The following is a 26,012-nucleotide window of genomic DNA, read 5'->3' as shown; positions in this document are numbered from 1 at the left end:
ATACAGATTTGACCTAAGAACAAGTCAACATGTTTCAAATTCCACTTCTGTCAAAGTCCCCATCCCGTCCCAATCGCTGAGTGAATCCACTGAGACCAGCGGCGAGATGATGTGCCTAGAAAGAGGTCAAGATGCTGCGCTATAGCCCACTAGAGTTTCGATCCTCGGTGTTTCCACTTTGGTGGCTCAGTTTGCGACGGCGTAGGATCTTTTGGCGCAATCCGTCCCTGTCACTCGTGGCCAGTCGCGTTCTCATTCAGAGTGCTTTGGTCCTAGAGAACAAACTGCTGTACACGGCGTCAACGACTGGCTGAGCGCTGATTTGCCTACCGCCAAAGTATCGTCCATTGAGACCCTTGATAGCATTTTCCCCTCCACTGACGCGCTCGAATTTGAGGTAGATGTCTCCTGCCGTGTTGGGGTCCAGAGAGATGTGGACAACATGGCCGTACTTCTCTTCGCATTCGGCACGGACATCGTCTTCGAGCTCCTTGATCCATGCGTCGCCTTCTTCCCTGTTGTCGCTTGTTAGCCAGACTGTTGCCACATGGCAGGGAATATAAGAGACTCACTCGGCCGGATCAAACATGTTCCTCAGCAGCACGCATCTGCTGGCTTGGCTGACGTTAACAGGTAGAGGTCTACTCTCCTTTTTGACCGGAACCGCTGCGCGCTTGGCATCGGCATCCGGGGTCGATTCGTCGGTCCTAGCAAGTTTGCGCATCAATGCATCTCGGCTGTAATTGCTGAAATTCACACCAGCAACGTCGGTATCGTCCAAAGCGCTTGCACCGCCGGTGCCTTTGTCGTTATCACGGCCACCCGCGCGGTCAAAAGTGCCTCCAGATCCACCAGCATGAGCGCCGCGGCCACCGGCACCTGAGAATGAGGAACCTTGGAAGCCGCCACCCTGACCCTGGGGTTGGAAGCGTTGCATCAAATTGGCGGTTGACTCGGGGGTGAACTTGTCGTTCCCGAGTCCGACTCGGATGGGGCGGCCTGCAAGGTCAAAACCATTCATCTTCTCAAGGGCCTCACGTGCTTGGTTTGGATCACGGAACCTGGCAATAGTCAGCATATATCGAAAAACAAGCACAGAGAGACTACGCACTGCACAAAGCCATAACCTCGGCTACGGCCGCCTTCCTCCTTCTGAAGCTGAACAAACTCAAGCTCTCCAAAAGGCTCAAAGACATTCTGTAGATCTTGCTCAGTAATGCTGAAGTGGATGTTTCCAACGTAAAGACGGTGGAAGGGGATGGAATTGTGATTGCTGCTTTGAGCCTCGGGATTGCGGGCCTGGCGGTTCTTTTCTGCTTCAGTGAGCTGTGCGATGATGGGAATTCCCAGAAGTTTCTGTCCGGTCATCTGAATTGCAAGTGGGACTGATTCTTCATTCTTGAATTCGACGTAGCCCACACTGGAAACCATTAGCATGCATCTGAAGTAGAATGAAGTCGAGGACTTACCCTTTGGAGCGGCCACTGACTCGGTCCTTGACGATCTGGGCCTCATTGACAGGACCAACCTTTTCGAAAAATTGAATCAACTCCTTTGTGCGTAGACGAGCGGCTAGCTGCTGAACGAAAACAGTTCTCCTGTCACGCTCATCCTCAGTAAGTTGCGGCTCGGGAGTTTTGCTCTTGACACGTTTTCTTGGACTTGCTGAGCGACGTCGATCCCGATCCCGGTCTCGGTCGCGGCGGCTATGGTCGTCCTCATCGCGCCTGGATCGTCCACTGGGTCGGTAGTAGCGATCGTATTCTGGAGATCGAGAGCGTTTGCGATGGTAATCATCGTCGCGCTTGGAGCGTCTTCTGTCGTCCTCGCGGTCACGACTGCGACTTCTTCTCCTACTGCTTCTATGGCTTCCGTTAGCGCTACCATGCTCGCTTCTTGGGCTCTTCATGTCCTCATCGCGGTCTCGGCGGTGTTCTCGGTCTCGGCTGCGGTCTCGTCTCTTGCGGTCCCTGTCACGGTCACGGGAGCCATCACGGTGCTTGTCCTTGTCGCGACGATCAGAGCGTTCGGTACGATGGCGGTCTTCGGCGTCCCGAGGGGACTCGCGGTCTTTGACATTATTGGCGGCTGTAGAGTCGAGGAGGGCCTCGACGTCGAGTCCTGACATTTTGAGTAGTGGTTGGTGGTGTGCTCGAGAGAGCGTGGAGTCGCGGGAAGGAGCAGATTCACTTGGCTGTGGTCAGAGTCGGAAATGGAGGAGGGCGTGCGTGGGCAAACCCTTGGAACGGTAGTTTCTGTACGCCTCAAAACAATCACTAGGGCGTCGGGTCCAGGTCCAGATGAACGTCAAACGGTAGAGTCTCCTGCAAGTGGCCAAAGATGAAGAATTGCTCGTCACCTGAAAATCGAAGGCTACGGCGACATCGTGATCACTTGGCACGCTAACGTTATATGGAATAGCGTCTTTCACAACATCTTTGTCTCATCACTGTCTAAAACACGCGGTCTGTCTTTTGTCTTTGACCATACAACGGCGGAGGATGATCCTCCTTACACAACACTTGCCCGGCGGCATACAATCGCCCCTGTGGACATCCCTTTACACGAAGACAACCCAAATCCCACACGGCGGCCGCGCTCACAAATTGCGAGCACAATCGAGGCAATAATAGGCCTGATTGCTAATGATGAAGAAGCTCCCCTCAGGAACAATGTTCTCGAGGAACCCACACGACGCCGACCCGCAGCAAACCACCACGCCTGGCTGGCAGTGGCGGTAGACAGGGAGGTGGTGGCCGTTGGCTAATCCGCGTCAGTCTTGTTGTTGTTAGTGACGGACAATGTGCTTACGGAGAAGGGGTTGGTCTTCTGCCTGGAGCGCAGTGTCAGGCTCACTTGGACAATCGATGTCGAGAGGTTCGGCCTCGTTGGCGCGCTCATTCACAGCGATGCCCTGCGTGACAGGGACCTGGTGCTCGTTGTTGGCCAGGAGCACGACATTCTCAGAGGCGGCCAGGACGTTGGTGATCGATGGCACGTTCCTGCTCTTCGAAATGGCGCTCTTGTTGATGTCTTCCATGGCCTCCTCTTCATCGCCTGCCAAGTGGCTACTCTCCAATGGCATCTGATTCAATCTCTCGAAAAGATCTTGATGGCTACGCCGAACGAAATCGGCGATTTGTGCTTCTGGCATACATTCTTGGGCGTCCGCGTGCCCCGCGTAGCTTTTGTTGGAAGAGTTGCTGCAGAAATAAATCCCGTGGGCTTGTTTGGCTCTGGCGCGGATAGCTGCTACGAGGTGCTGGGGCAGTGGTAGGTCGAGAGCAGTGAAACGATCAGCTAATTCACCGAGAGAGGCGTCCAAATTGCCTGTTGCCAAAAGGCTGTCGCTGATTGCCGGATTATGGTCGCTGGGCATGGTTGCGGTATGTATTATTTGAACGAGAAAAGGACTCTTTGCGAGAACGAAACTGAATCATCAACTCCTCGAGTGACCAGATGCGGAAATGAGTCGCTCAGTGAGAGATTAACGGTGCTCAGGACAAAAGTTGCTTGAGAAATAGCCCCGTCCAACATAGACGTTACCGCACGGTGATGCTTGCGAAAAGAGTTGTTCGAGAACTGTGTCATGGAAGGGGGTGATTTGCGCGTTGTCTAGTGTGGGCCAACAGACACAGGCGAGTGCTGTTGTTGCAGAAGAAAGATCCGCTGAAATTCACTGCTGGGCCGGGCAGTACGGAGGTATTGCTGACGCCCATGCAACCCATGGCACTATTCCGTCTCCCTGCTTCTGCATTCCCACTAAACAACCGCTGCTCCTTCTCCTGGCCTACGAATCTAGATCCAACTTCATCCAGGGCTCTAATAGCCATGTATAGCGCCTCGATTTTTCCGCTCGATCATGGTATTACTGATTTGGTAGAGAGGTTACTACTGATTCGAGTTCTCCAAAGTAGCAGATCAATGCTGCCACCCTAGAACAAGACCTCGATATGTTGTATGTTTGCCTTGACTGGAAGAATATTGTCATCGCTTTCTCAAGCATTGTTTTCGCTTGTACTTGGGCATGATGGCGATAGTCTTGGAAATAGTACAATGTGCAAACCCTCTGGTACAGCCTCAGACGAGACGGCAGAAAATCAGTCGTTCTCACCCTACACTGCTAGTCCTCGACACTGCATGTACACATACAGATCGATACGCGCTCTGTTTCTGCTGGTACCAGCCGACTGAAGGCATCTTTACGGAGGATCGTAACGCATTTGAAGCAAAATCGGCATCTGCTTTCAGCACCGCCAGTGAAATCCGTGGGGAAGCTCTAGAAATAACGGATTTTCCCAATCGTTGCTTTCCAACATGATCTTCCATACCCGTGGGTGGAAGGTATGCTGAATGCTCACGATCCAGCAAGCCGCCTGACAGGTCGAATTCGCCCAGCGAATGAGGAGTTCGAGCTCGATGGCTTTGGCAATGCGACACATCAGGCCACTGTTGCGCGGCCGTCAACCCCGACCCTCGGAAGCACTCCGCGCGAGCATAGAAGCAATACTCGATCTGCTTCCCGAAAATGGTTAACCCTTCCATCTTACGACCGCCATGTTCCCACGAAAGCAGCGCGCGATCATCTGGCGAACGAGCGTGTCTTCCTTGGCTATATCAGAACTGCTTCTGCACTTGCCAATTTTGCAATCACAGCCCTTCAGCTTTACAGGTTACAGCATCATCCTGTCCCGCAGGGCAAGCTGAGTGACTATGATTTGGGCATTCCCGTTGCTTCGGCCACGCTCATAATCGCCGTTGCTGTCGCTATTGCTGGAGTGTGGAGATTCTTTTCCTGCCAAAATGCCATGGCGTTGAGGAAGCAAATTGTTACCAGTGGGATTGTGGTCCTCGTCTTTATCCCGGCCTTCATATTGGTCAGTTTTCTTGTTGCCCGAAGGTCAACCTCATTGCTGAACCATGCACCAGCTGCTTCTCGCGCTCCTCATCTTCACCATTATTGTCGACCCTAATTTGTGAACTGGATGACCCACGTCCAGCCCTCAAACGAGGGAATGGCATGAGTCACTACGCCAAGGCCGTATCTGGATGTGTCGGTCAGTGTTGCATGAAGTGCTCATCGATGGTGCTGATCCTTCGGTTCCAAGAGGCCAGTGATCACAAGGACAACAACTCATCCGTGGCCTCGGCATACTAGAACACGGGAAGTCCTGAACCAGAACACTCGCGCGCATCGTAAGGTTGACATCTGCAAAGCCGGCACCTACTTCTTTCGCAGCCAGCTGTGGCATTATTGCATGCCATGTATCACCTCCACAGTCGCCGTCGCTACGGATGAGACACTCCCGACACATCGAACAGAAAGCCAACACACTAGGATCTACGATATTGCCCACTTCACTGTGGATCATCTGGCGGATACCCAGTTACCCTGGAGGTGACTTTTGAGGCAAACGTATTGGCTATGAACACAAGCTACAATGATCTCGTTGTTCATCGGTGCCAATTGCGACATCTTGTGAAGGCCGTCCACGGAGCCATTGAAGAAGTCCAGTCTCACTTCTAAGAGGAAGCAGGATCTCTCCTGACCACAGGGTCGTCCTCCTAGCCCGGCCTCCGCAGAATGGCTAGATCTCGGTAAAATAACAGACAAGGACCGACGATCCTGCTACCGAGGAAGGTACTACGCAGATGAGCCTTGTCGCTGGATGCGCGAGGCTGACGAGGCTGAGTACCCTGAACCGGCGGATTATTAGTGATCCAGACGCAAATTAGAATCTTGGCAAACCGCACTTCGAAATTCAACTCCACGCTCGATTTACAGTACACTTTTCTCTCCACGTCCAACCGCGACAAATCTCCATCGTCAACATCATTACACGTTTCGAGGTATGTCCAGTTCACGGCCCCCTCTTCGGCTAGCCTTGAGATGAGCAATCCCGACTGCCAGCGCCTATTCTGTAACATTTCCAGGTCGGATCGCAGGCTTTGGGATACGCTCATCTTTTGCGACACGAGCTGAAGAACCCTTGACTGGGCACTCTTCCTGGCTCGAGGCTACTGAAGACTAACTTTTCGACTGTAGATACCTCAAGTTCCTCGGCCGGCACACGAACTTGAGAATCTCATCCCAATCCCAACACCGCAATCATGGTCAAGACCTCAGTCCTCAACGATGCCCTTAAGAGCATCAACAATGCTGAGAAAGCCGGCAAGCGACAAGTCTTGATCCGACCCAGCTCAAAGGTCATCATCAAATTCCTGTCCGTCATGCAGAAGCACGGTACGTCGGCGCTCCGGAAACATCCGGATCTATTTCGCACAAGAGGAGGATTACACCTGTCGATGTTGGACTTCGGGTTGATAACTAGGCGGCGGTTTCACATTTTGCTCCCACGACCTTTGCCCTTTAAGTACCCGAAAGATTGAACGTTTCAAGTTGCGATCGATCTTACACGTTTGCATTCTTTTTGCCATGTTTGTTATATGTTTATTCGATCGCAACATCTCGGACATTTTTGCAAAGGCGTCGACTGACACGAGGCTTACAGGCTACATCGGAGAATTCGAAGAAGTTGACGACCACCGTAGCGGCAAGGTCGTCATCCAGCTCAACGGCCGTCTCAACAAGACTGGCGTCATCTCTCCACGCTACAACGTCCAACTCCGCGATCTTGAGAAGTGGGTGGTCAAGCTGTTGCCGTCTCGTCAATTCGGCTACATCGTCCTGACGACCAGCGCTGGCATCATGGACCACGAAGAAGCCAGGCGCAAGCATGTTGCTGGCAAGGTCATTGGATTCTTCTACTAGATGGGTCGATCTGAATGGGAATTCTGCATGACATGATGGCATGAGCGAGGGCAACTAGATACCCCCAAAAGTCTTGGATTCAGATCATGGTCTCCAGCGCCAGAGAGATCACAGGCAGATAGACGCTTGATGAATGAAATCTGCCCTTGAACTCCTATTTCTTCAACTTCTGCAGATTCTGCTCTCGCTGCGCATAATTTTTGACCGTGCAAATGCCAAGACCAATTTTAGCGTCCACACTGGGAAACTGCGGGGCGGGAGATTTCAACGCATCACGGACTGAACATCAACCTCACCTCCTCCTTCATCTTCCCACCTCACACACCCCAACACCGTCAAAATGGTATGCGCATTGATAAGTTCGTCTCGTGAGCGTCTCGCTAACAAAACTAGGCCCCCGCAGCATCATCCGGCGGCAAGAAGCAAAAGAAGAAGTGGTCCAAGGGAAAGGGTATGTCTGCATGGGGTCCTCGTGGCATCACCAGCATCACCACGATCATCCTCAATACCCTTAAACACTGATATGCTGATACACTTTTTCCGCTACAGTCAAGGATAAGGCCAACCACGCCGTCGTGCTCGACAAGGCCACCTCAGACAAACTCAACAAGGATGTTCAATCATACCGGCTCATCACCGTGGCCGTCCTGGTCGACAGACTCAAGATCAATGGCTCATTGGCACGAAAGGCGCTCGCAGATCTCGAAGACAGAGGAGTGATCAGAAAGGTTGTTGCGCACAGCAGAGGGAGCATCTATACAAGAGCCGCTGCTGGTGGCGACTAGGTGGAGTTAGAGTGGTGGCGGTGCTGTTGCGAGACGATTTCTTCGAAGTCAAGATGCTCGAAATGAGGAGATATCAACAAATGCAACGACCAGGCGAATTCGCTCGATCTGCATCGGTTGGGGCCTGGGACATATGCTCCGAGCTCGACTCATAGACACATTTCGACTGGCATAGTCAATGCCCGGCATCGGTTTAGGGACATTCGAATGCAGTCATCACCAAATGCAAGCAATCTGGGCCCAATCTATGACTATTCGCAATTGATGGCTGAGCCAAATATATGATGAGGCAATCCGACAAGCCCGGCAGTTCAGACATGAAACCCAGCACGCCTTTGCTATGCATCTACCTACGCAAAGAATTCTTCGTCCCATCATGCACCGCTCGAATTGATCATTGTACAGGTTTCCCGGGCGCGTCCTTCTTGTCCCTCTTGTCCTTCTTTGCATTCATATTCTTCCTCTTCGGCCGTCCTTTCTCGGCTGGCTCGCACAACTTCGGTGCCTCAGCCACATACTCCGGCACATCCACCAACTTGCCGACCTCGAAATATTTCTTGTGATTCCTGTAGAACTCCTCCCACTTGGCCACCTCTGCGAGGACTTTCTTCTTCGCATCTCGGCGCTCCTTCTCCGCGCGTAGCTTCCTTGTTCCACTTGAAATGTCCTCGTCCGGGTCGTCTTCCACCGGGATGTATATCCACTCCGCTCCTCTCAGGTCGCCAGTCCGATCTTCGAGGAAACAACCTGTCACGTACGCTCTCGTGGCATCTCGACCGGCGAAAACCTCATAACTTCCACCCGGTCCGTAAGTGTGTTTTCCCGCGGTGACGTCAAAGATGGTACTGTTTATGGCCAAGTATATTGGCTTGGAAGGGTCGGTGCCATTGTAGAGCGCCAACTGTGCGGGCGTCAGCAGGAGGGGCCCGCTCCACCAGGTTGAGAGTTTTGAGGCGTTGAGAAACCAGGGATTATAGTTGAACGTGAAGGAGGCGCCTGAGGTGAGGTAGTATGATAGCAGGCATGACGCAAAAACAAGGGTAAGGAGCAGGCGCAGGACGTCGAGCAAGGAGATCACTCGTGAGTCGGTGTCTTCTGGCTGCTCATCGACATGGCCGGCGAGTTTCGCAGTAGAGGACGTGACTTTTGGTCCTCGCCGCCGGGTTTCTGAGTCGCCCATTGTAATTTATAGACGAGAGACCATGCACCAGACATCGACATCAGGGACATGGATTTCTGGTCATTGTGGAACTGCTGTCATTGGCTTGCTGTACTCCGTAGGAAGCAAGCGAGTAAGATGTGGGGAAAGTTGTGGCCTCGAGGCTGGGAACCTCTGGAGATGGAGACGTATCTTCCAGCCACGCGCAATTCAGCTCGACTCGCCCTCCCCCTCCACCCGCGCTTTGGTCCTCCTCGGTCATTTCTCTCTCGTGGCTTCAATGGAGCATAGCAAGAGTATTGTCGATGCATTGACCGTCACTACCTTCTGAAGACTCGCGCAGATCAGAGCGCCGAACCTTGGCTGGAGCAAGTAAACACAAGGCTCGCCGAGCATTCCTCAGTGCAATCGAACGAGCAGCACCATTGACGGACCGATGCAAACATGTCCTACTCCTACACGGTAACAGAGCGAAAGCGCAAGACGACCACCTCGGGCGGATATGGGTATTCAGGCTCGAGATCGACGTTCGGTTACTGGGTGCCGCTCGCCCTGACCGTCACGGCTGCGACAATTGGTCTCGCCGCATGGGTCTGGGGCGAGAGAAAAGACGAAGAGTACGATTCCAGCGAAGATGAACACTACCAGGGAGGTGCGGCTCAGTCAGGGTATACCATGAGTGGAGGTTTATCTGGACCGGCACCGCCCGGCGGCTTTCAAGGGCCACCAGGACCGCCTCTGGAACCAATGATACCTGGTCCGCTTCAGCCCGGCGGGTTTGGACCGCCAGGAACGTTCCAAGGACCTCCTCCTCCGCCCGGTGGATTTCAAGGCGGTCCTCCACCTCCGGGCTGGCGAGGGACGGAAGAGGAGTGGCGCTCTACAGCTCGCTCAACGGTGGTGGAACAGGAACAAGAGACAGGACTAGTGGCGCGCATGTCTAGCGCATTGGGGCTCGGTCGCTCAAGCACACCTTCCGGCGAACGCTCTCTTGGCCAAAATCCAACTCAATCGTATGACTGGACGAATAGGCCGTTCGCATCCGCAACCGCTGCAGCCGGGGCCATGGTCGGCGCCGCGATCAGCACGCTCAGTGGTGGAGGCGGAGAAGGCTACGAAGACCACGAGCGGTGGAGCGAGGAGGCAGAACAACGCGACAATGACCGGCAGATCAAGCAGGGCATCAAGAGGCGAGGCACGGCTGACGAGTTCTTCTCCGGGAGCGTCGAACTGCCCCGCTCTGCTTCGATTGCAAGTCCCAAACGGAAGACTGTGGCTGTTGTTGTTTCAGCAGTGGGCGATGCTGACGGAGATGTCGGCGACCATGCCGTGAGTGCATTTTCCCACCCTCACATCACCCATTACAGGGCACGGAGGACAATCGTTGAGCAAGACTAACGAACCTGTTGCAGTCCATCCTCTCCCACCTGCCCGAATATATCGACCCGGAAACCACCCGCGTCTTCGTCCTCATCTACGCTCCCGACCTCAAAGCTCGCCCCCTAAGCAGCTCGCACACGCCGGCCCGCCGCCCCTCGCAGAGCATGGCCTCCTCGTTCTCCAACATCAGCCAAGCAGATGCGCACACGCCGGCTGTCACTCCAGGCGATTTCCCCAGCAGCGACGGCATCCTCACGCAAGTTGACCCGAAGCCCATCGACGAGTCGTCGAGCTTGTTTAAAACACTCTACAGTCAGGCGATCGGCATTGTGGATCGCGACACCATGGTCCTACCCTACACGTCGCCCAACGGACACAAGCACATTCTCCGCTCCCTCGCGCCCGAGGTCGTGTATATCCAGGAATCGCTATGCGGGCGTGACGGTGAGATTGTGTCCGACCTGTCCGGCTGGGTACGGCAGACTGTGATTGTGATTGGCGATGAAGGCGGACACGGCGGGCTGATCGACACGGATGACGAGGGCAGCGCGGTGGGCGGATATAAAAGGGGCGAGAAGTGGTGGCAGAAGGAAGAACGCACCGGCGTAGGGAGGCGGGTCGCTGTGGTGGAAAGTCTGAAGGTCGGAGAAGATTGGGAACGGAGGATCAATGAGAAGGATTAGATTAATTAGCCTGGGCGATTTGGGATCAGTGTCTTTTGACTGCTTGGTCTGTTGTTGAGGAGTGCCATTTTCGCCGACTCGTCTGATAGACGAATCGTACGGAGTATAGTCCCTCACTTTACGCGCAATATGAAGTATACCCTCATGCTCTCTGAGAAGGTCATCGAAATGTACCTACGCTATCTCACGATGCCGATCAAGTCAAGTCGAGCTTTTACCCAGATGACTTGAATGAACTATAGACAAGATCTCGCCAAGCCAGTGGTTTCTACTACATACTCCGTAAATTTGTGATCGGTACCGTGCTGCCTGGCCATGGCGACCGGGGTGATGAGGTACTGGAAGGTGAATTCTCCCTGCATACTCCGTAATTAGTCCGGAAACAAGAATCCAAGACACGGGGAATCGAAGGTCATGGCTGTCCTCGGTTAGGCCCGTCGTCACTCGGGCTACATACGCTATCTCCTTGCATAACCGAGTCCCCTTGAATTGGTGCCACCTACCTCTGCTAAAGACAGACCTGATAGACTGATATCAGCACAGCCTGAGTAGCGGGGAAGTTGGCGCATGGTCACCTTTGCTGGCCGCTGCGGGCCCCTGCGACGACTCCTCGCAGCCGCCCACGGTCACTCCACCTGCTCTTTCGTGCCTCATCAGAATCCGCTTGGAGTCGCAGACTGTACAACCTGCTCTCATACAGCCCGGACGGCCGTGTCCATATCGCGCTAACAATGTCTGCTGCGACAGCGGCGAGCTGGCTTAGCACGTCGCAAATATCTCCCCTGGCCATTGTGATCGTACTTGTAACATGGCTGCTGTGTCTTTTCTCACTGGGCCTCAATCGACTGTACCTCTCCCCACTCGCCGGATTCCCGGGACCGAAGGTGGCGGCCCTGTCGCGATGGTACGAATTCTACTACGAGGTCATTCTCAAGGGGCAATATTCCAAGAGGATAGATGAGATGCATAAACAATACGGTATGTGTAACTTTCATGATCGTACGATGAAACAACCGGCGCCTGCTTCAAAAGGCTCGCGAGCCCAAAACCGATGCTTGCTCTTCTAGGTCCCATTGTCCGAGTCGCGCCCGATGAGATCCACATCAAGGACAGCGACTTCTTCGGTGAGCTATATGCCAAGAGTCCACGCCCGGACAAGCATGACTGGGCCGCTGGTAGATTTGGAAACCACGGCTCGGTCATCACGACGGCCGACTTTGCTTTACATCGTCGGCGTCGCGCAGCCCTAAATCCCTTGTGAGTCTCAAACAAGCAGTAACGCCGCCCGGCCTTGGTGGTCAGCCTTTTAACGTTAAGCGCAGTTTCTCGAAACGCTCAATCTTAGACTTCCAACCCATCATTCGTGAGAAGGTCGAATTGCTTAGCAGGAAGATCCGCGAGTATAAAGACAGGGATGCGCTGATCGTCCTGAGCGATGCTTTCCCGGCGTTTGCGGGCGACATCATCACGGAATACTCATTCGGGATATGCTACAACCACCTCGACTCTCCAGAGTTCTCGGAATCATTCCACGCGGCGTTCATGGCTGTCGGCGAGTTCGGCCACGTCGCAGTCCAGTTCCCGTGGTTCCATCCGGTGAGTTTCCTTCCATCCGGATCACAATCCTATACGGCAAGGACTGAGATCACGTAGCTCCTAAACAGCCTTCCCCAGAGCCTTGTACGGAGCATGCAGCCGGCTCTTGGAAGCTTACTACGGCTGCAAAACGTAAGCATATAGCACAGCTTCAAATTGGTGGCCGGCACTGATTCGCAGTATCGCAGGATCTCAGGGACATGATCCAACGACTTACCAAGGAAGGGGCCTTGAAAGAGGAGAAGTCGACACACCGCACGATATTTCATGACGTCCTCCAAAGTTCGCTTCCCCCAGAAGACAAGGGCAACCGCCGCATGGCCGACGAGGCCCAGGCTGTTATAGGAGGAGGCATCGAGACGACAGCGTTTGCACTAAGCGTTGGCGCTTTCCATATTGTCCACAAGCCCAAGGTCTACGCTCGATTGCATCAAGAGCTCGTTCAAGCGATACCTGACGCAGCCACGATTCCGGACCTGCTGGAGATCGAAAAGCTACCGTACCTTCGAGCCTGTATCACGGAAGCCATCCGACTCTCCTATGGAATTTCAGCACGCAACCCGCGTGTGCTCAGTCAGTCACTGCAGTATGGAGAGTGGACAATCCCTCCGCGGACGGTCATTGGCATGACCATCGTTGACATCCACCACGATGAGATGATCTTTCCGGACTCGCACACGTACTATCCAGAACGGTGGTTGGGCAATCCAAAAGCGCCAGACGGTGCCCCACTCGAGCACTACTTTGTCGGCTTTGGCAAAGGGACTAGGGGTTGTCTTGGGATTAAGTAAGTGGCATTTCCACTGACAGACGGTATCACGGCTGGAGATATGGCTAACTTCAGGGCGTCCTTAGCCTGGCATGGGCGGAGCTGTTTCTACTAATGGCGGCCTTGTTTCGCCGCTTTCGGTTCGAGTTGTTCGAGACCGACATATCTGATGTGAAGCTGAAGCACGACTTCTTCGTGCCGAGTCCGAAACTGGATACCAAGGGCGTGAGGGTGAAGGTCGTTGAAGTATTCAGGTGAATCACGGCAGTTACGGCTAGTGGCTCAGCCCCTGCCAAGCGACGGCCCCTAGCCTGCTGCTAGACGCTCCGATTGGGCGCTGCCTGGCCGTAAAGTTGTTGCCTTGACCTTCCTTATCAGGTACAAAGACTATCCGATCCCAAACCCAGGGCTGCTTTCGATGCTGCCTGCTTAGGACGCTTCTCTAGGGTGTGCAGGCTACTTGATCAAATCATACACGCTTGGAATTGGCATTAACACGGTCCAGGTGGATATCGACGCATCTATGACAGAATGCCTCCAAGCCTCTGTCCCTGCAGCCACGTCACTCCACTAAGCCACGCGCTTCAGTCGCTCTCCCACGACATTATACTGACACCGTAAATGACCATGGTGACCCCAGCCTGCCTTCTCTAATTAAGTCCCTGGACACTCGGACTTCCTCGAAGATGGACAGACGCGTGCCTGAGATCCTCGTGCCGCGCTCCATACTTCAGCAAGCACAAGCTGCCGCTGACGCCCAGAACGATCCCACGAGACCTACGAGACAGGAGACCCTCCTGCAAATGACCGACCTGGTCACTCCAGATATGGCCGAGGACGACATGGCTCCTCCCCCTTACGGCCAGATTCATGGCGAGATCCGTAACGAGAAGAATGGCCTGGGCATCAGTACCAGTGTCACCGACGACGGCCGTATCAACATCCGTATCAATCAAATCAACCGCCGTTTGTCCCAGATCTTTACTCCTGCCCTGCGTCAACAGATCCAGAGTGTCCAAGACAGTCGCCCGCCTCCTTCCCCCTACATTCCCCCTTCCTTAGGAGGCGGCAAAGGAGTTACTCCACCCCCACCCTTGAATATCGTCATCCAGGTCGTGGGCTCGCGCGGAGACGTGCAACCCTTCGTTGCCTTGGGAAAAGTTTTGAAAGGCACCTATGGCCATCGCGTACGTCTAGCGACTCATCTCCTCTTCAAGGACTTCGTGCAGGAGAACGGCCTGGAATTCTTCAGCATTGGCGGCGATCCCTCTCAGCTAATGGCCTTCATGGTCAAGAATCCCAGCCTGATGCCGGGCTTTCGCAGTGTACTAAGTGGAGACGTCAGTCAGCGAAGAAAAGATGTTGCCGAGTACATCCAAGGCTGCTGGCGATCATGTTACCAGGCTGGTGATGGCACGAGGCTTCATGCTACCACCGATGACCTTTCCGAGTCCTCAGAGAACGACTCTAGCCCCCAGAATGCAGCAAGACCCTTCGTCGCCGACTGTATCATCGCTAACCCCCCAAGCTTTGCCCATATCCACTGCGCAGAGAAGCTGGGCATCCCTCTCCATATTATGTTCACTATGCCCTACTCTCCCACCCAGGCTTTCCCCCATCCGCTGGCCAATATTCAATCCTCCAACGCCGACCCTCAACTAACTAACTACATAAGTTATGCTATGATCGAAGTCCTCTCGTGGCAGGGCCTAGGTGATATCATTAACCGGTTTCGCGCGAAGTGTCTTGGTTTAGATCCCGTGAGTCTGATCTGGGCTCCCGGGATGCTCCAGCGTCTCAAAGTCCCTCACACTTACTGCTGGTCTCCGAGCATATTACCCAAACCGAAAGACTGGGGCCCTCATATATCCATTTCCGGGTTCTACTTTCTTAACTTGGCCTCTAATTACACCCCTACGCCTGATTTCCAGGCCTTTCTCGACGCTGGTCCGCCACCTGTCTACATAGGATTCGGGAGCATCGTTTTGGACGATCCCAATGCGATGACGGAGCTCATCTTCGAGGCCGTGAGGAAGACTGGCCAGCGTGTCCTCCTTTCCAAGGGCTGGGGAGGCATGGGCGCGGACGAGCTGAGTATCCCCGACAGCGTCTTCATGCTAGGCAACGTGCCACATGACTGGCTTTTCAAGCACGTCTCGTGCGTCGTCCACCATGGTGGTGCAGGAACCACAGCGGCAGGCATTACCGCGGGTCGGCCAACCTTAGTTGTTCCGTTCTTTGGAGACCAGCCGTTCTGGGGAGCCGTTGTCGCGCGAGCAGGCGCTGGTCCCGATCCGATCCCTTACAGACAGCTCACAGCGGACAAACTAGCCGATGCCATCAACTTCTGCCTGAAACCCGACAGCCTGGAGCGTGCCAAAGAGCTCGCAAGTAAGATTGTGGCGGAACGAGGTGGTGACATGGGTGCTCAGTCGTTCCATCAACATCTCGAGCCTGACCGACTCCGTTGCACCCTTGCACCATCTCGACCCGCTGCATGGCGCATCAAGCGCACCCAGGTCAGGTTGAGCGCTTTTGCTGCCTGTACTCTTGCAAATGAGGGCCTCTTGGACTTCCATGACCTGAAGCTCTTTAGACCACAAGAATACTTCACCGACGAAGGTCCTTGGGATCCAATATCCGGATTTGCTGCGGGACTTTTTGGAGCAATCAGCAGCATGGTAATGGGGTTAGCCGACTTTCCCTCGGAGACCTGGAGAGCGTTGCAAATCCCGATGGGATCCAGCCGACAGCAGTCCCACGGCCCAACGTCCACAATCGCAAGGAAAAGTGAGTTCTCGCGTATTGGGGAAAGGTCGACTCCGCCGACTTCGCCAGAGCAAAGCCAGACGAGCTTGAATGTGCAGAGATCTCCTGCTCACATTCGGAGTCCTTCAGACCTCTCCATTCTGACATCTTCGACTTCGAACAACGGATCAAGCTCTATGTCCAATGCATTGCAAGGTGAGCGGAGCGCCAAACAAGACGGCGCTAGCCGAAGGCATGTCCGCAGCCGGGACGAATCCGGCTCCGGCAAAGACGGTGACATGATGCGCCGGACTGGCGTGCACACGAGCAAAGGCTTCGGGCGTATCGCAAAGGCGGCGCTGCAGGCACCTATGGACGTCTCAATGAGTATCACCAAAGGGTTCCACAATGCCCCTAAGCTTTGGGGAGACGATACCGTGCGCCCCCAAGAACGAGTCGCCGGGGTCAAGTCAGGCGCCGTCGCAATGGGGAAAGAGTTTGGCTTTGGCTTTTACGATGGAGTTACTGGCCTATTTACTCAGCCCTGGAAGGGCGCCCAGAAAGAGGGTACCAGCGGGTTTTTCAAAGGAATCGGCAAAGGGATCGGAGGTCTCGCAACCAAGCCAGGCGCCGCCCTCTTTGGTGTTCCCAGTTATCTGATGAAGGGGTTTCACAAAGAGGTGCAGAAGTTATACAGCAGCAATGTGCAGAACCACATCGTCGCGTCCAGAACAGCTCAAGGATACGAGGAGTGGCTGCAGAGCACCGGTGCAGAGAAGCAAGACGTCATTGACCGGTGGAAGTTGATCCAGAAATACCTGAAGAAGAAACGCACGCCTGACGAGATGGTACGAGATGTCCTGGAAGCACAGCGGAAGATGAATATGGACGACGGAGAGATCCGCCAAAGCCGCGGGCGTACTGCGAGTCCCACTGACTCCGCCAGTGCAGATGCGCCGATCCTGGATCCCGAGAGTCCCATGCTCGCCGTCACCGTGGCTGGTTCACAGTCCTCCGAAGCATCGCTGGGATCGGCTGAAATCGATGAATCCAATCGACGGCCGTCAGTCCAGCAGAAGTCACGTGGAGACGTAGAAGAGGATGCCGAGGTGGAGCGGGCGACTCGGGTGAGCGTGTCTCAGGTTCGGCGCCAACCACAGGAAGCTGCAGATCATCAAGCAGATCAGGCGAATTTGAGCGAGGCGATCGCGGCCAGCGAAGCCGAATCCCAGCGACACGCAAGCGAAGCCTTGGAATATGAGAAACAGCTGAAGCGAGCCATGGCACAGAGTCTGAGGGAGCACATGCAGAGGTCCAGCGCCGGTGAAGGGCCATCGGATATAGGAGTTGATGACGAAGACGATGATGAGTTCGAGCGGGTACCGAGAAACTCCGAAACGACGGCGGCGAAGGCGGCAGCTGTGGCAGGTCGGCGGCGATTTTCATACGATCCGGGGCATCTCTGGGGCACCACGCAAGGTGACTTCGAGGCGCAACGGGGCGACGGACAGCGAGGGGAGAAAACGACACAAGAGAGGACAGAGGAAGATATTGTGATCGAATATGTCAAGAAGCAAAGCCTGCTGGAAGTGCACCATCGGAACAAAGCCAAGGGCCATGCCGCAGCGGTCGAAGACAAGGACGATTGATGAAGGACTCTAAAAAGTAATTGAATCAAGTCTCGCTCCGGAACCGCGGTTCTCGCAAGCCAGGATGGGATGCCCAGCTTCCTGGAGCCGATCGTGGAATTGTCGAGGGTAGTACACCTCTCTTTGGACGCCCGAGAGCTGCGGAAATGAGGAAATAAGCCAGTGAAGACATCTGCGACGGAGCATAAAAGTCACGGACTGTAATTAAACCACCTGTCGAGATGATGGTTGGATTTGCACTGTACGGGCAACCAGATAGATCCAACTCGAAGCATGATGCCCATGAGACCGTCCACGATCTTGAACTCGACTTCACGACCGGATTTGGTGGGCATGGTGCTTGGATTGGGAAAACGCGCGGTGCGTCAGCAGCAACGGCGGTGGCAGTGGCGACGAGTAGATCAGGCGACTGAGGGTGAGACAATTCCGTTTTGTCGTGACAATGCCTGAACAAGCTATCTATCTATCTATTTACCACTCATTCCGGAGGAACGCTGGGTTATCGTCCCGTACTGGGGTTTTGTACACCTTCTTGGCCCACGAACTTCAGCATGGCAGATAGCCGCTCGTCTCAGACTAGCAAGTTTACACTTGCCTGTGAGCCCCAGAGCTTGAGTATCTCTGCCTTTGCCACATCCATGTCACAAGAATCTATTCTCCGTTGTATTTGCAGCCTCGTATACCTCAGCTGTTCTGCAACTGTGGCCCACGGGATGCTTCCACGGCCAAACGTAGCGATGACATCCTCACTACCATCCCAGATTTCGGGACCACGGAAGGAGACATCAACCAGACGGCCCTTCTCCTTGAGGAGCTTGCCTCCAACAATAACAGTGTCGATCTCCTGGACGCCAGCGTGTCTAACTACCGCTGCGACAGGGTCATGCTCATAAGCGCAACACATGGCAGGTGTGTTGCCGTCAATAACGATGATATCCGCCGCCTTGCCCTCGACCAAGCTGCCGGTCTTGTCGGAAAGACCTGCGGCTCGTGCTCCTAGCATTGTTGCCAGGTTGAAAGCATGCTCCGTCGTAGGCTCGATTCGCTTTGGAAATTCGCCGTCGGCCAAGATCCTGGAATTGCGATGCGATCTCGCTACTGCAAGACCGACTTGCATGGCGTGAAGCAGGCTTGCTGGATTGTTGGAATGGCCTATATGCACGCATAGTTAGTGTTTCGCTACCCAACGAGCTGGAATCAACACATACAGTCGGCGCCGATGGAGGCTCGAACGTCCTTTCGGAAACCGATGACTTCTCCGTGAGCCATTTGAGATTCCGTCCCAGGCGTCGTAGAGACAAAGGCTCCGGACTTCTGCAAGATCTGCAATTCTTCTTCGGTCGACCCGGTCGCGTGAGAGAGGATGATGTCAGGCTTGAGAAGCCCATATTGTTCAAGTGCTTTGGGCACCGACAGTCCCATTCCTGCGCACCGTCAGAGCCAGAAGAGAGAGAGAGAGCGAGCCGACCCCGCGTGCACCGCCCACTCCTTACCTGCTATGTTGTTCCTTCGCCAATGCGACGTGATCACCTTGGCCCCGGCCTTTCGCGCGCTGTCGAAGATGCGAATCACGTCCTCGGACGGCAACGTATATGAATCGAAGCCAAACCCGATGGCCACCTTCCTGCGAGTTTGCCGACACTGCTTCTCGAGGTCGCTCAGTAGCGGGAAGAACCAGTCCGGCTCCAGCTGACCGTTGGCTACGATTTGAGTATCCCACCTGTCGAGTCGAGGTGTCAAGCTCAAGCAGTAGACGGACCGTATCCCGGCAGTGAGCGTAGCGGCCAACCCGGCAAGGCCATGGCTCGCCGAGTATGCCATGTGGGCGTGGTCGACAATACATGTTGTGCCGCCATCGATGGCCTCGAGTAAACCTCCCAGCTCGCCCCAGAAGACATCAGTGGCCGTGTAGTTGAACGGCTGCCAGTTTCCTTTCGCGGTATAGTCGAGCAGGGTGTCGTCCGTGTGTCTCCCCTTCAACTGTGTCTGCCAGACGTGGTGATGCGTGTCGACGAAGCCCGGGGAGACTATTTTGTGGCGACAGCCTATCACTTTGGCATGAGGACTCGCCTCCAAGTCTTTCCCGATTTTGCTGATAAGGTCTCCTTCAATCAGAAGGTCCGTGTCTTGGAGCACATGGACTTTGTCGTCCGGCCCGTGCTGGAGGATTGTACCTCCCTGGAGGAGAATGGTCTCTGCGTTGTCAGCCATTGTTTATGCAGTGGTAGAGGACCATTGGCCTGTCGATGGTCAATGGCTGTCCGTAAACTGTGGTCGTGTTAAGTTCTTTCAGATAACTTGGGCAGGAGTATTCAGGAAGTGGAAGTATAACTACAAGGACCGCCTCCGCATCCTCTGTGCAGATCTCGTCATTTCCGACCTGCCCGGTAGACATTCTCGACCAAGCTGTTCATGTACAATTGGGGTTGAACATAGCCAGCGGGGTCAGCCAAGGGCGGAGAACGAGCAAAGTGCAAAATGGCTGTGCCGGTGCCGGACAATAAGTTCGGATATTCAGGTATCAATGCTCCCCCGTACCACTTCGACTGAGCACTAGTACCAAGACGCAACGCCAAGCCAACTCTGTTCCGACCTTGAGGCGACTACGATGATACTGCGACTGCCCGTCACCAGCCAAACCGATCTCGACGCATTCATTCATTTCCACACCATATCTCACACTCTCTTCGTCGCCATTATTCCCAGGGCGCCTTCCGTTCGAGAGATCAAGTCACATTTGGCCTCTACCTCTTCCGAACGGATTCCGTCCGACCTCTGCCCCTCATGATGCGCGTTGGTTCCCTAGCGTCGCATCACGGCCGAGGACCTTGCAAGGGGATCTCGTCTCCTTCCGAGTGAACATCTTACTGCCCTGAAGATCCAGCCGCCGCTTCTGCGCCTGATTACAGCCCGTCATGGCTGCAGTCATGGCGAAGCCTGCGGGCACGGCGACCAAGATGAAGAAGCCCCCCACGCCCGTGCTGCAGACAAATATCAACGGACACAAGCCTACAGCGCCCTCTGCCTCTCCATCCAGCGTGCGCAAGAGCCTTCCTGGACAGATTCAAACCCCGACGTCTGCGACCAGCAATACCGCCGCGACAAACGGCGCAGCTCGACCGAATCGGCGGCTTCAGCGCTTGACCACAAGAAATAACACGGTGGACAGTGGACCCCAGGATAAACGGGCGGCCAAGAAGTATCCGGAGCCATATGGTACGTTCAGACACTTTCGGAGTGTTGGGCAGACTGAGGACTGACGGGGCGTAGTTCCCAAGGAGACTCACATCCTGCGCAAGTTCAAGGGCTGCACCCCCTCTCTCATTGTACATCTTCATCCCACCCATTTTCGCTTCGATCAACAGGACGGCAGTTTCAGCTACCACTCCGAAATGCGCGTCTTCATCGAACATCTCGCCAAGGGCACCATTCCGCATGACATGGTGGAAGAGTTTCGGAAGTCAGATGTCAAGTACTACGATGGTTGGCTCATAGTCCGGGTGGTGGACCATAAGTCGGCCGCAAAAGGAGCCCTTGCCTCGGGTGCCGCTGCAGACGACGAGAGGCCGTTCTCTATTCATAATTACAACCAATACATCACGCCCTCGCCTTATGCGCCTTTCCCGACGAAAGAGCAGTCCGTCGCAAAATCTCCTCCCCTCAAACAGGAACAGACCGACCAGGGAGGAGTACCTCCTTCCGAGCGGCCTATCGATGTCGTCCCCAAGTCAACCAGGCCGCAGCCGAAAGTCTATCATGTCGCGCTGCGACCAACCATCCTATCCCGACATATGGATCTGGTCATTGATGCGATGCAGCCGGATCCGAAGTCAATAGCTCGCAAAGGGTCACAAGCTACTGTGAGTGGCCGCGCAGCTGGTTCGGGCGCTCCTCAGACCCCGGTATCGGGCATGCCGCCAACTCCATCTACCGAGAGAGGCCCGCCGTTCAAGAAGCAAAAGCTAAAGATCGACCCAAAAGACATGCTCGAATATGAGGGCAGAGTTGTGAATGCCACGGCGCCCCCTCTATATCTCGACCCTGTGGAGGATCTTGAAGAGGCCGAGACTCTGATTCACATGTTGAAAGATCCACTGCACGATCAACGGCCACCATCCCCGAAGAGCCGCAAGAGAACGATTGCCGAGCTTGCGGCCGATGATGCACAAGCGAAGGACCAAGAGCGGTTTATGCTCGTTATGGACGAGCGCACCGCCGGTACTAATGGTGCTGGAAACGCAGGTGCTGCGGATGGTCAAGCGGCTTCCGCATTGTTCCAGCCGCGTTTCGAGAAATTCAATGCGCTCGATAACATTAAGCGTGAAATCGCAGAGCGCAAGCAACGGGAGAAGGATCGGCAGCTTCAAGAAGACGAGACTAGGAGGGGCCAGCAAGAGCGGATGCAGGAGGAAGAGAAGAAGCGCATCTTGATGCACCGAACGCAAGAGGCTCGGCTGATGCGTGCACGGCAGGCGGAAGTGGCGGCCGCTGTGGCTGCACAACAACAGCAACCTGCCCAGCCTGCACAACGGCCTCCTTCTTCTCAAGTTAATGGCATTCCTCCTAACATGCGGAACCAGATGATGCAGGGCAGATCGCCTGTCATCCGCCAAGGCACTCCACATATGGCTTCCTCGCCTGTCGTCACGAGCGCTGCTCAGGGCGGAGCCCCTATGGCTGTCTCCGGTTCGCAGCAAGGTCACGGATCACCACCGAGACCGAGCTCGGCCGTACAGCATGGTCATCCCAGCGCTCCCATGGCTAGAGGTCCTAGTCAGCAAGGCCCAAGTCGCAATGGCACCCCACAAATCCCTCATGGCACCCCTGCTCAGAGGAATGCCACGCCGATCATGCGGCAAAACACTCCTGCTCAGGCTGTTACCCATGCTAGTCCACACGGTGTCACTCCTCAGATGATGCCCGCTGGCATGATGCCTGGCATGCAGGCGCAGATGCCGAATGGTGTTCATAGGCAACAGCTGAATCCCCAACAGATGGCCGAACTGCAGCGACGGCATGCTCTGCAACAGCAACAACAAGCGGCCATGCAGAATGGAATGGTTAATGGCACTCCTCAGATCTCTCCCGCTCAGATGGCCCAGATGCAGGCACAGCAGGCGCAAGCTCAAGCCAACCGAGAGGCCGCAATCCGGCAGCAGCAGCAGCAACAAGCCATGCAGTCGCAGCAAGGGACCCCCCAAACCACGCATATGTCGCCGGCTCCGAGCCAGAATCAGAAGGCGTACAATCAGCAAGTCGCAGAGGCCATGAAGGCTCAAATGCAGAGCCTCCAGCAGCAGGGACAAAATCACGGCTCACCTGCACCTAATCATATGACTCCTCAACAGCAGCAAGCCCAGATGGTCCATGCCCAACAGCAGCAACAGCAGCGGATGATGCAAGCTCAAGGTCAAATGATGGGCCAGGGCATGCCGCATCCGCAACAGCGGGTTCAGATGGATTCTGATGCGCAACGGCAGCAGTACCAGCGGTTCTTCCAAGCGTACCAACAACGATTCGCAGCAGCAGCCGCCGTCAAGTACGGCGGAAATCCACAGATGCTTCAACCTCAGGAAGTGCAGCAGATCAAGGCGCAAGCTCAACAGATGGCGGCACAGCAAATGCACAAGCAACGACAAATGGGAGCTCAAGCGAACCAGGCACAGGCGATGCAGCAAATGCAACAACTCCAAGCGCGCCAGCAGATGGCACAGCAGCAAGGAGGAGGCGGCATGCCCAACGGCATGATGGGAATGCAGAACATGCAAGGAGGTCAGGTGCCCCCTAACATGGCGCAGCTTCTCCAGCAGCAGCAAGCGCAGCAGATGCAACAGATGCAGATGCAGCACGCACAACAGATGATGGCCCAGCAGCAACAGCATCAACAGCAGCAGCAGCAGCAAAATATGCAGTTCCAGCAGAGATAGCTTCTGTGCAGGGAATCTGCGCCGGATCGTCGTCATCGCGCCCTTGTATGAGGGCAAAAACAATTCCTACCATGTCACTGATATGCTCAGATCCTGTTACTCGTCGACTTTTCCACCACCCACCTACCTACTTCCTAGCTATTGCAAAGGCTTCTGCACTGGATTGGGCGGCCGATTTTGACCTGACTCTTCGGGCGCAGGGCAAACGCCTGAGGGCATGGGCCGCTTGGGACATTGGCAACCTGCATCCACGGCGTTAGTTGGAACGGGGACTTCTTGGGAGGCCATATGGAAGCCGGACCCGGCTGTTTGTTTATGATATCCACGAAAAGAATGATTACATTTGGGCTCGGGGTGCAGCTGGAGCAGGACAGGAGTAGGTGGAGGGATAGGAGCAGGAAGGGGAGCAGGCAATATCGGAGCCTTGCAGAGATGAATTAATGGATGGATATTGCACAATCAAGTCAAGTCGTCAAGCCGATGCAAGTCAGGCAGGCAACACGCCCATATACATAGTTGTTTGGTGGAATGGCCATACTGCTACTGATGTTGATGTTATTAGTGATACCAGCGGTGCTGGTGATACCGACGATACCGCAGTGATGCTAATAGCGGTGCCGACACCGATGCGGATGCTGATACCAATACTGAATGCTGAAAGCGACACCGACATCGATAGAGATACTGATCGCAAACCACCGTACTCTATACACATATATGCACCAACTGAACCCACGCGCACCACTAGACTGGCACTGCAGACTGCCCTGTCCATACTGTTGGCTACAGTAGCTAGATACATAGCTGTTCCACTCCCGAGCAAGCGAGCTCGACGCTCGACGGCTCGACGCTACAATCGTCTTCCTACTACTGGAGCTCGCTCTATTGTCCCGGGTCCAGGTGTGTGTCCATCTATGGTGGAGCAGTGACTCTGAGAGTGATGAGGAGCTGAAGGAACCATAGACAGCACCGAACCCAGAACCATAAGTTTCACATCACCGTACCGCAGATCAGACATTGCTGAGAGAGAGAGAGGGGGGGGGCGCATCTTGAGCTACCAGGTGGCTGAGTGTAAGTTCAAGGCCAAGTCCAAGTCCAAGTCTTGATTTGAGCTTGAATTTGGGATCTATCTCTTTTTTTCATTCCCATCTCATCATCTCATAACCATCAGCTCAGCTCAGCTCATCCGTCCGGCAGGGGATGCAGTCTAGGTGCAACACCAACGTAATCATCATGATCCTCCTCCTCCTCATCATCATGAACACTAACCTCACCCTCACCCTCACCCTCGAGCTCGTCCCACAAATCATTCCCGTCCCCATCATTCGTCGTCGGCAACCACAGATACTCCAACAGGACGCGTCCCTTCAGCGCCTCGAACGAGCGGATCTTCAACTTCCGCGCGCCATGCGCAATCAGCCCGACGAACCACGATCTGCTAGCGCAATCATTCGCCCCTAAGGCCGCAATGCCTGCCATGGACGCGATCCACAGCATGAGACTCGGTGCTTCGGACCATTCTCTCGCAAAGCTCCGCTTGCCGAACAATGTTTTGGTTCGCTGGACGAGGAGGCCGAACGGCGCGGCAGGTATCGGGAATACACACAGCACGCTGTATATCAGGGCGGCGACGTGGCAGAGATCGAGGAGGTCGTCGTCGGCTCTGTCGCATCTCTCAGTAACCGCCCGAGTGAGTCCCATGAGGGTATGGATGACCAGCGAGCGCTCCTCGCCAAGCAGGGAGAGACTGTGCGCTGCGGATCTTCCGGCGAGGTAGTCGTCCACGGCGAGGGTGTAGAGGCTCAGCCTGTGCAGGGCGATCTGCAGATCGAGTGACCTTAGAGGCGACGAGGAGCCCAACTTGTCGAGGATGGAAAACCCCTGCCCGAGCGTGCGGAGGGGATGGTTGGCGCGGCGCGTGCGCGAGAGGGGTCCGTCGAGGTCGACGCCCTTCACGCAGGGGATAAAGGGCAGCCGCGGCGGCTGGACGGTGCGGGTGGCGACAATCAAGTCCGCGCTGATGCCACAATGTTTTCGTTAGATGGGGGTTGCCATTCCGTCAACTTCGACACTCACTAGCAGAGCAGACCGGCCAGCCCGGGGATCGTGATTTTCTCCAGGCCCCCGCGCAGTTCGATCATCTTGAAGAGCCCTTCTCGGTGCATCGAGGCCGCTTCGATGGGGCCGCCGTATAGATTGAGCAGACGGAGTGAACGCAGGGGGCCCTGTTCGGGACGTCGGCGGGTCGCGTACACTGGTCGGGCTTCGGGACTCATGGCCAGGTAATGGTACGCAAGATTAAACACGGTCAGGATAGTCAGGTCGCTACAAGCCGTCGAGGGATCCGATAGCGCCTTGTTGACATAGGAGACGGTCTCGGCGTGCGCGCGGAGCAGCTGATGCTGTGCCTTTGAGTGGAAGTGACGACTATACTTGTTTCGCATCAGTTGGGCAAAGAAATAGGCGTAAAGGCAGCCTGGCTCGGACATGATCTTGTGGATCCATATCGTTGCCAATTCATTGTTGCCATCAGCACTGGCAGGA

At 55.0% G+C, this 26,012-nt stretch overlaps 12 protein-coding genes across 12 annotated transcripts; 7 read left to right on the top strand and 5 right to left on the bottom strand.

Moving 5' to 3' along the window:
• Positions 1–256: 256 nt before the first annotated feature.
• On the bottom strand, positions 257–2,128 carry A1O7_02652 (uncharacterized protein; the record flags this gene model as incomplete). Its single annotated transcript, XM_007756683.1, has 4 exons — positions 257–515; positions 573–1,061; positions 1,112–1,420; positions 1,470–2,128. 4 exons carry the CDS (start codon positions 2,126–2,128, stop codon positions 257–259), a joined length of 1,716 nt encoding a protein of 571 aa, XP_007754873.1.
• Positions 2,129–2,788: 660 nt separating this feature from the next.
• On the bottom strand, positions 2,789–3,379 carry A1O7_02651 (uncharacterized protein; the record flags this gene model as incomplete). Its single annotated transcript, XM_007756682.1, has 1 exon — positions 2,789–3,379. One exon carries the CDS (start codon positions 3,377–3,379, stop codon positions 2,789–2,791), a length of 591 nt encoding a protein of 196 aa, XP_007754872.1.
• Positions 3,380–4,346: 967 nt separating this feature from the next.
• On the top strand, positions 4,347–4,980 carry A1O7_02650 (uncharacterized protein; the record flags this gene model as incomplete). The annotated part of the gene is made up of 2 exons (XM_007756681.1): positions 4,347–4,877; positions 4,930–4,980. 2 exons carry the CDS (start codon positions 4,347–4,349, stop codon positions 4,978–4,980), a joined length of 582 nt encoding a protein of 193 aa, XP_007754871.1.
• A 1,131-nt stretch (positions 4,981–6,111) lies between these two features.
• Positions 6,112–6,772, top strand: A1O7_02649 (40S ribosomal protein S22; the record flags this gene model as incomplete). Its single annotated transcript, XM_007756680.1, has 2 exons — positions 6,112–6,244; positions 6,513–6,772. 2 exons carry the CDS (start codon positions 6,112–6,114, stop codon positions 6,770–6,772), a joined length of 393 nt encoding a protein of 130 aa, XP_007754870.1.
• Positions 6,773–7,112: 340 nt separating this feature from the next.
• Positions 7,113–7,557, top strand: A1O7_02648 (S25 ribosomal protein; the record flags this gene model as incomplete). Its single annotated transcript, XM_007756679.1, has 3 exons — positions 7,113–7,115; positions 7,166–7,223; positions 7,322–7,557. 3 exons carry the CDS (start codon positions 7,113–7,115, stop codon positions 7,555–7,557), a joined length of 297 nt encoding a protein of 98 aa, XP_007754869.1.
• A 394-nt stretch (positions 7,558–7,951) lies between these two features.
• On the bottom strand, positions 7,952–8,737 carry A1O7_02647 (uncharacterized protein; the record flags this gene model as incomplete). Its single annotated transcript, XM_007756678.1, has 1 exon — positions 7,952–8,737. The coding sequence occupies one exon, from the start codon at positions 8,735–8,737 to the stop codon at positions 7,952–7,954; it is 786 nt and encodes a 261-aa protein (XP_007754868.1).
• Positions 8,738–9,160: 423 nt separating this feature from the next.
• On the top strand, positions 9,161–10,779 carry A1O7_02646 (uncharacterized protein; the record flags this gene model as incomplete). The annotated part of the gene is made up of 2 exons (XM_007756677.1): positions 9,161–10,045; positions 10,129–10,779. The coding sequence occupies 2 exons, from the start codon at positions 9,161–9,163 to the stop codon at positions 10,777–10,779; spliced, it is 1,536 nt and encodes a 511-aa protein (XP_007754867.1).
• A 731-nt stretch (positions 10,780–11,510) lies between these two features.
• On the top strand, positions 11,511–13,402 carry A1O7_02645 (uncharacterized protein; the record flags this gene model as incomplete). Its single annotated transcript, XM_007756676.1, has 6 exons — positions 11,511–11,757; positions 11,847–12,036; positions 12,102–12,375; positions 12,433–12,507; positions 12,564–13,162; positions 13,231–13,402. The coding sequence occupies 6 exons, from the start codon at positions 11,511–11,513 to the stop codon at positions 13,400–13,402; spliced, it is 1,557 nt and encodes a 518-aa protein (XP_007754866.1).
• Positions 13,403–13,830: 428 nt separating this feature from the next.
• A1O7_02644 (uncharacterized protein) lies at positions 13,831–17,541 on the top strand (the record flags this gene model as incomplete). Its single annotated transcript, XM_007756675.1, has 1 exon — positions 13,831–17,541. The coding sequence occupies one exon, from the start codon at positions 13,831–13,833 to the stop codon at positions 17,539–17,541; it is 3,711 nt and encodes a 1,236-aa protein (XP_007754865.1).
• Positions 17,542–18,112: 571 nt separating this feature from the next.
• Positions 18,113–19,752, bottom strand: A1O7_02643 (uncharacterized protein; the record flags this gene model as incomplete). Its single annotated transcript, XM_007756674.1, has 3 exons — positions 18,113–18,693; positions 18,750–18,965; positions 19,035–19,752. The coding sequence occupies 3 exons, from the start codon at positions 19,750–19,752 to the stop codon at positions 18,113–18,115; spliced, it is 1,515 nt and encodes a 504-aa protein (XP_007754864.1).
• Positions 19,753–20,456: 704 nt separating this feature from the next.
• A1O7_02642 (uncharacterized protein) lies at positions 20,457–23,468 on the top strand (the record flags this gene model as incomplete). Its single annotated transcript, XM_007756673.1, has 2 exons — positions 20,457–20,757; positions 20,812–23,468. 2 exons carry the CDS (start codon positions 20,457–20,459, stop codon positions 23,466–23,468), a joined length of 2,958 nt encoding a protein of 985 aa, XP_007754863.1.
• A 1,182-nt stretch (positions 23,469–24,650) lies between these two features.
• On the bottom strand, positions 24,651–25,957 carry A1O7_02641 (uncharacterized protein; the record flags this gene model as incomplete). The annotated part of the gene is made up of 2 exons (XM_007756672.1): positions 24,651–25,485; positions 25,545–25,957. 2 exons carry the CDS (start codon positions 25,955–25,957, stop codon positions 24,651–24,653), a joined length of 1,248 nt encoding a protein of 415 aa, XP_007754862.1.
• Between the last annotated feature and the right edge of the window lie 55 nt (positions 25,958–26,012).

The sequence above is a fragment of the Cladophialophora yegresii genome (assembly GCF_000585515.1).
Source record: "Cladophialophora yegresii CBS 114405 chromosome Unknown aczIN-supercont1.2, whole genome shotgun sequence".
Classification (NCBI taxonomy): domain Eukaryota; kingdom Fungi; phylum Ascomycota; class Eurotiomycetes; order Chaetothyriales; family Herpotrichiellaceae; genus Cladophialophora; species Cladophialophora yegresii.
This window is presented reverse-complemented; position numbering and strand designations above follow the sequence as displayed.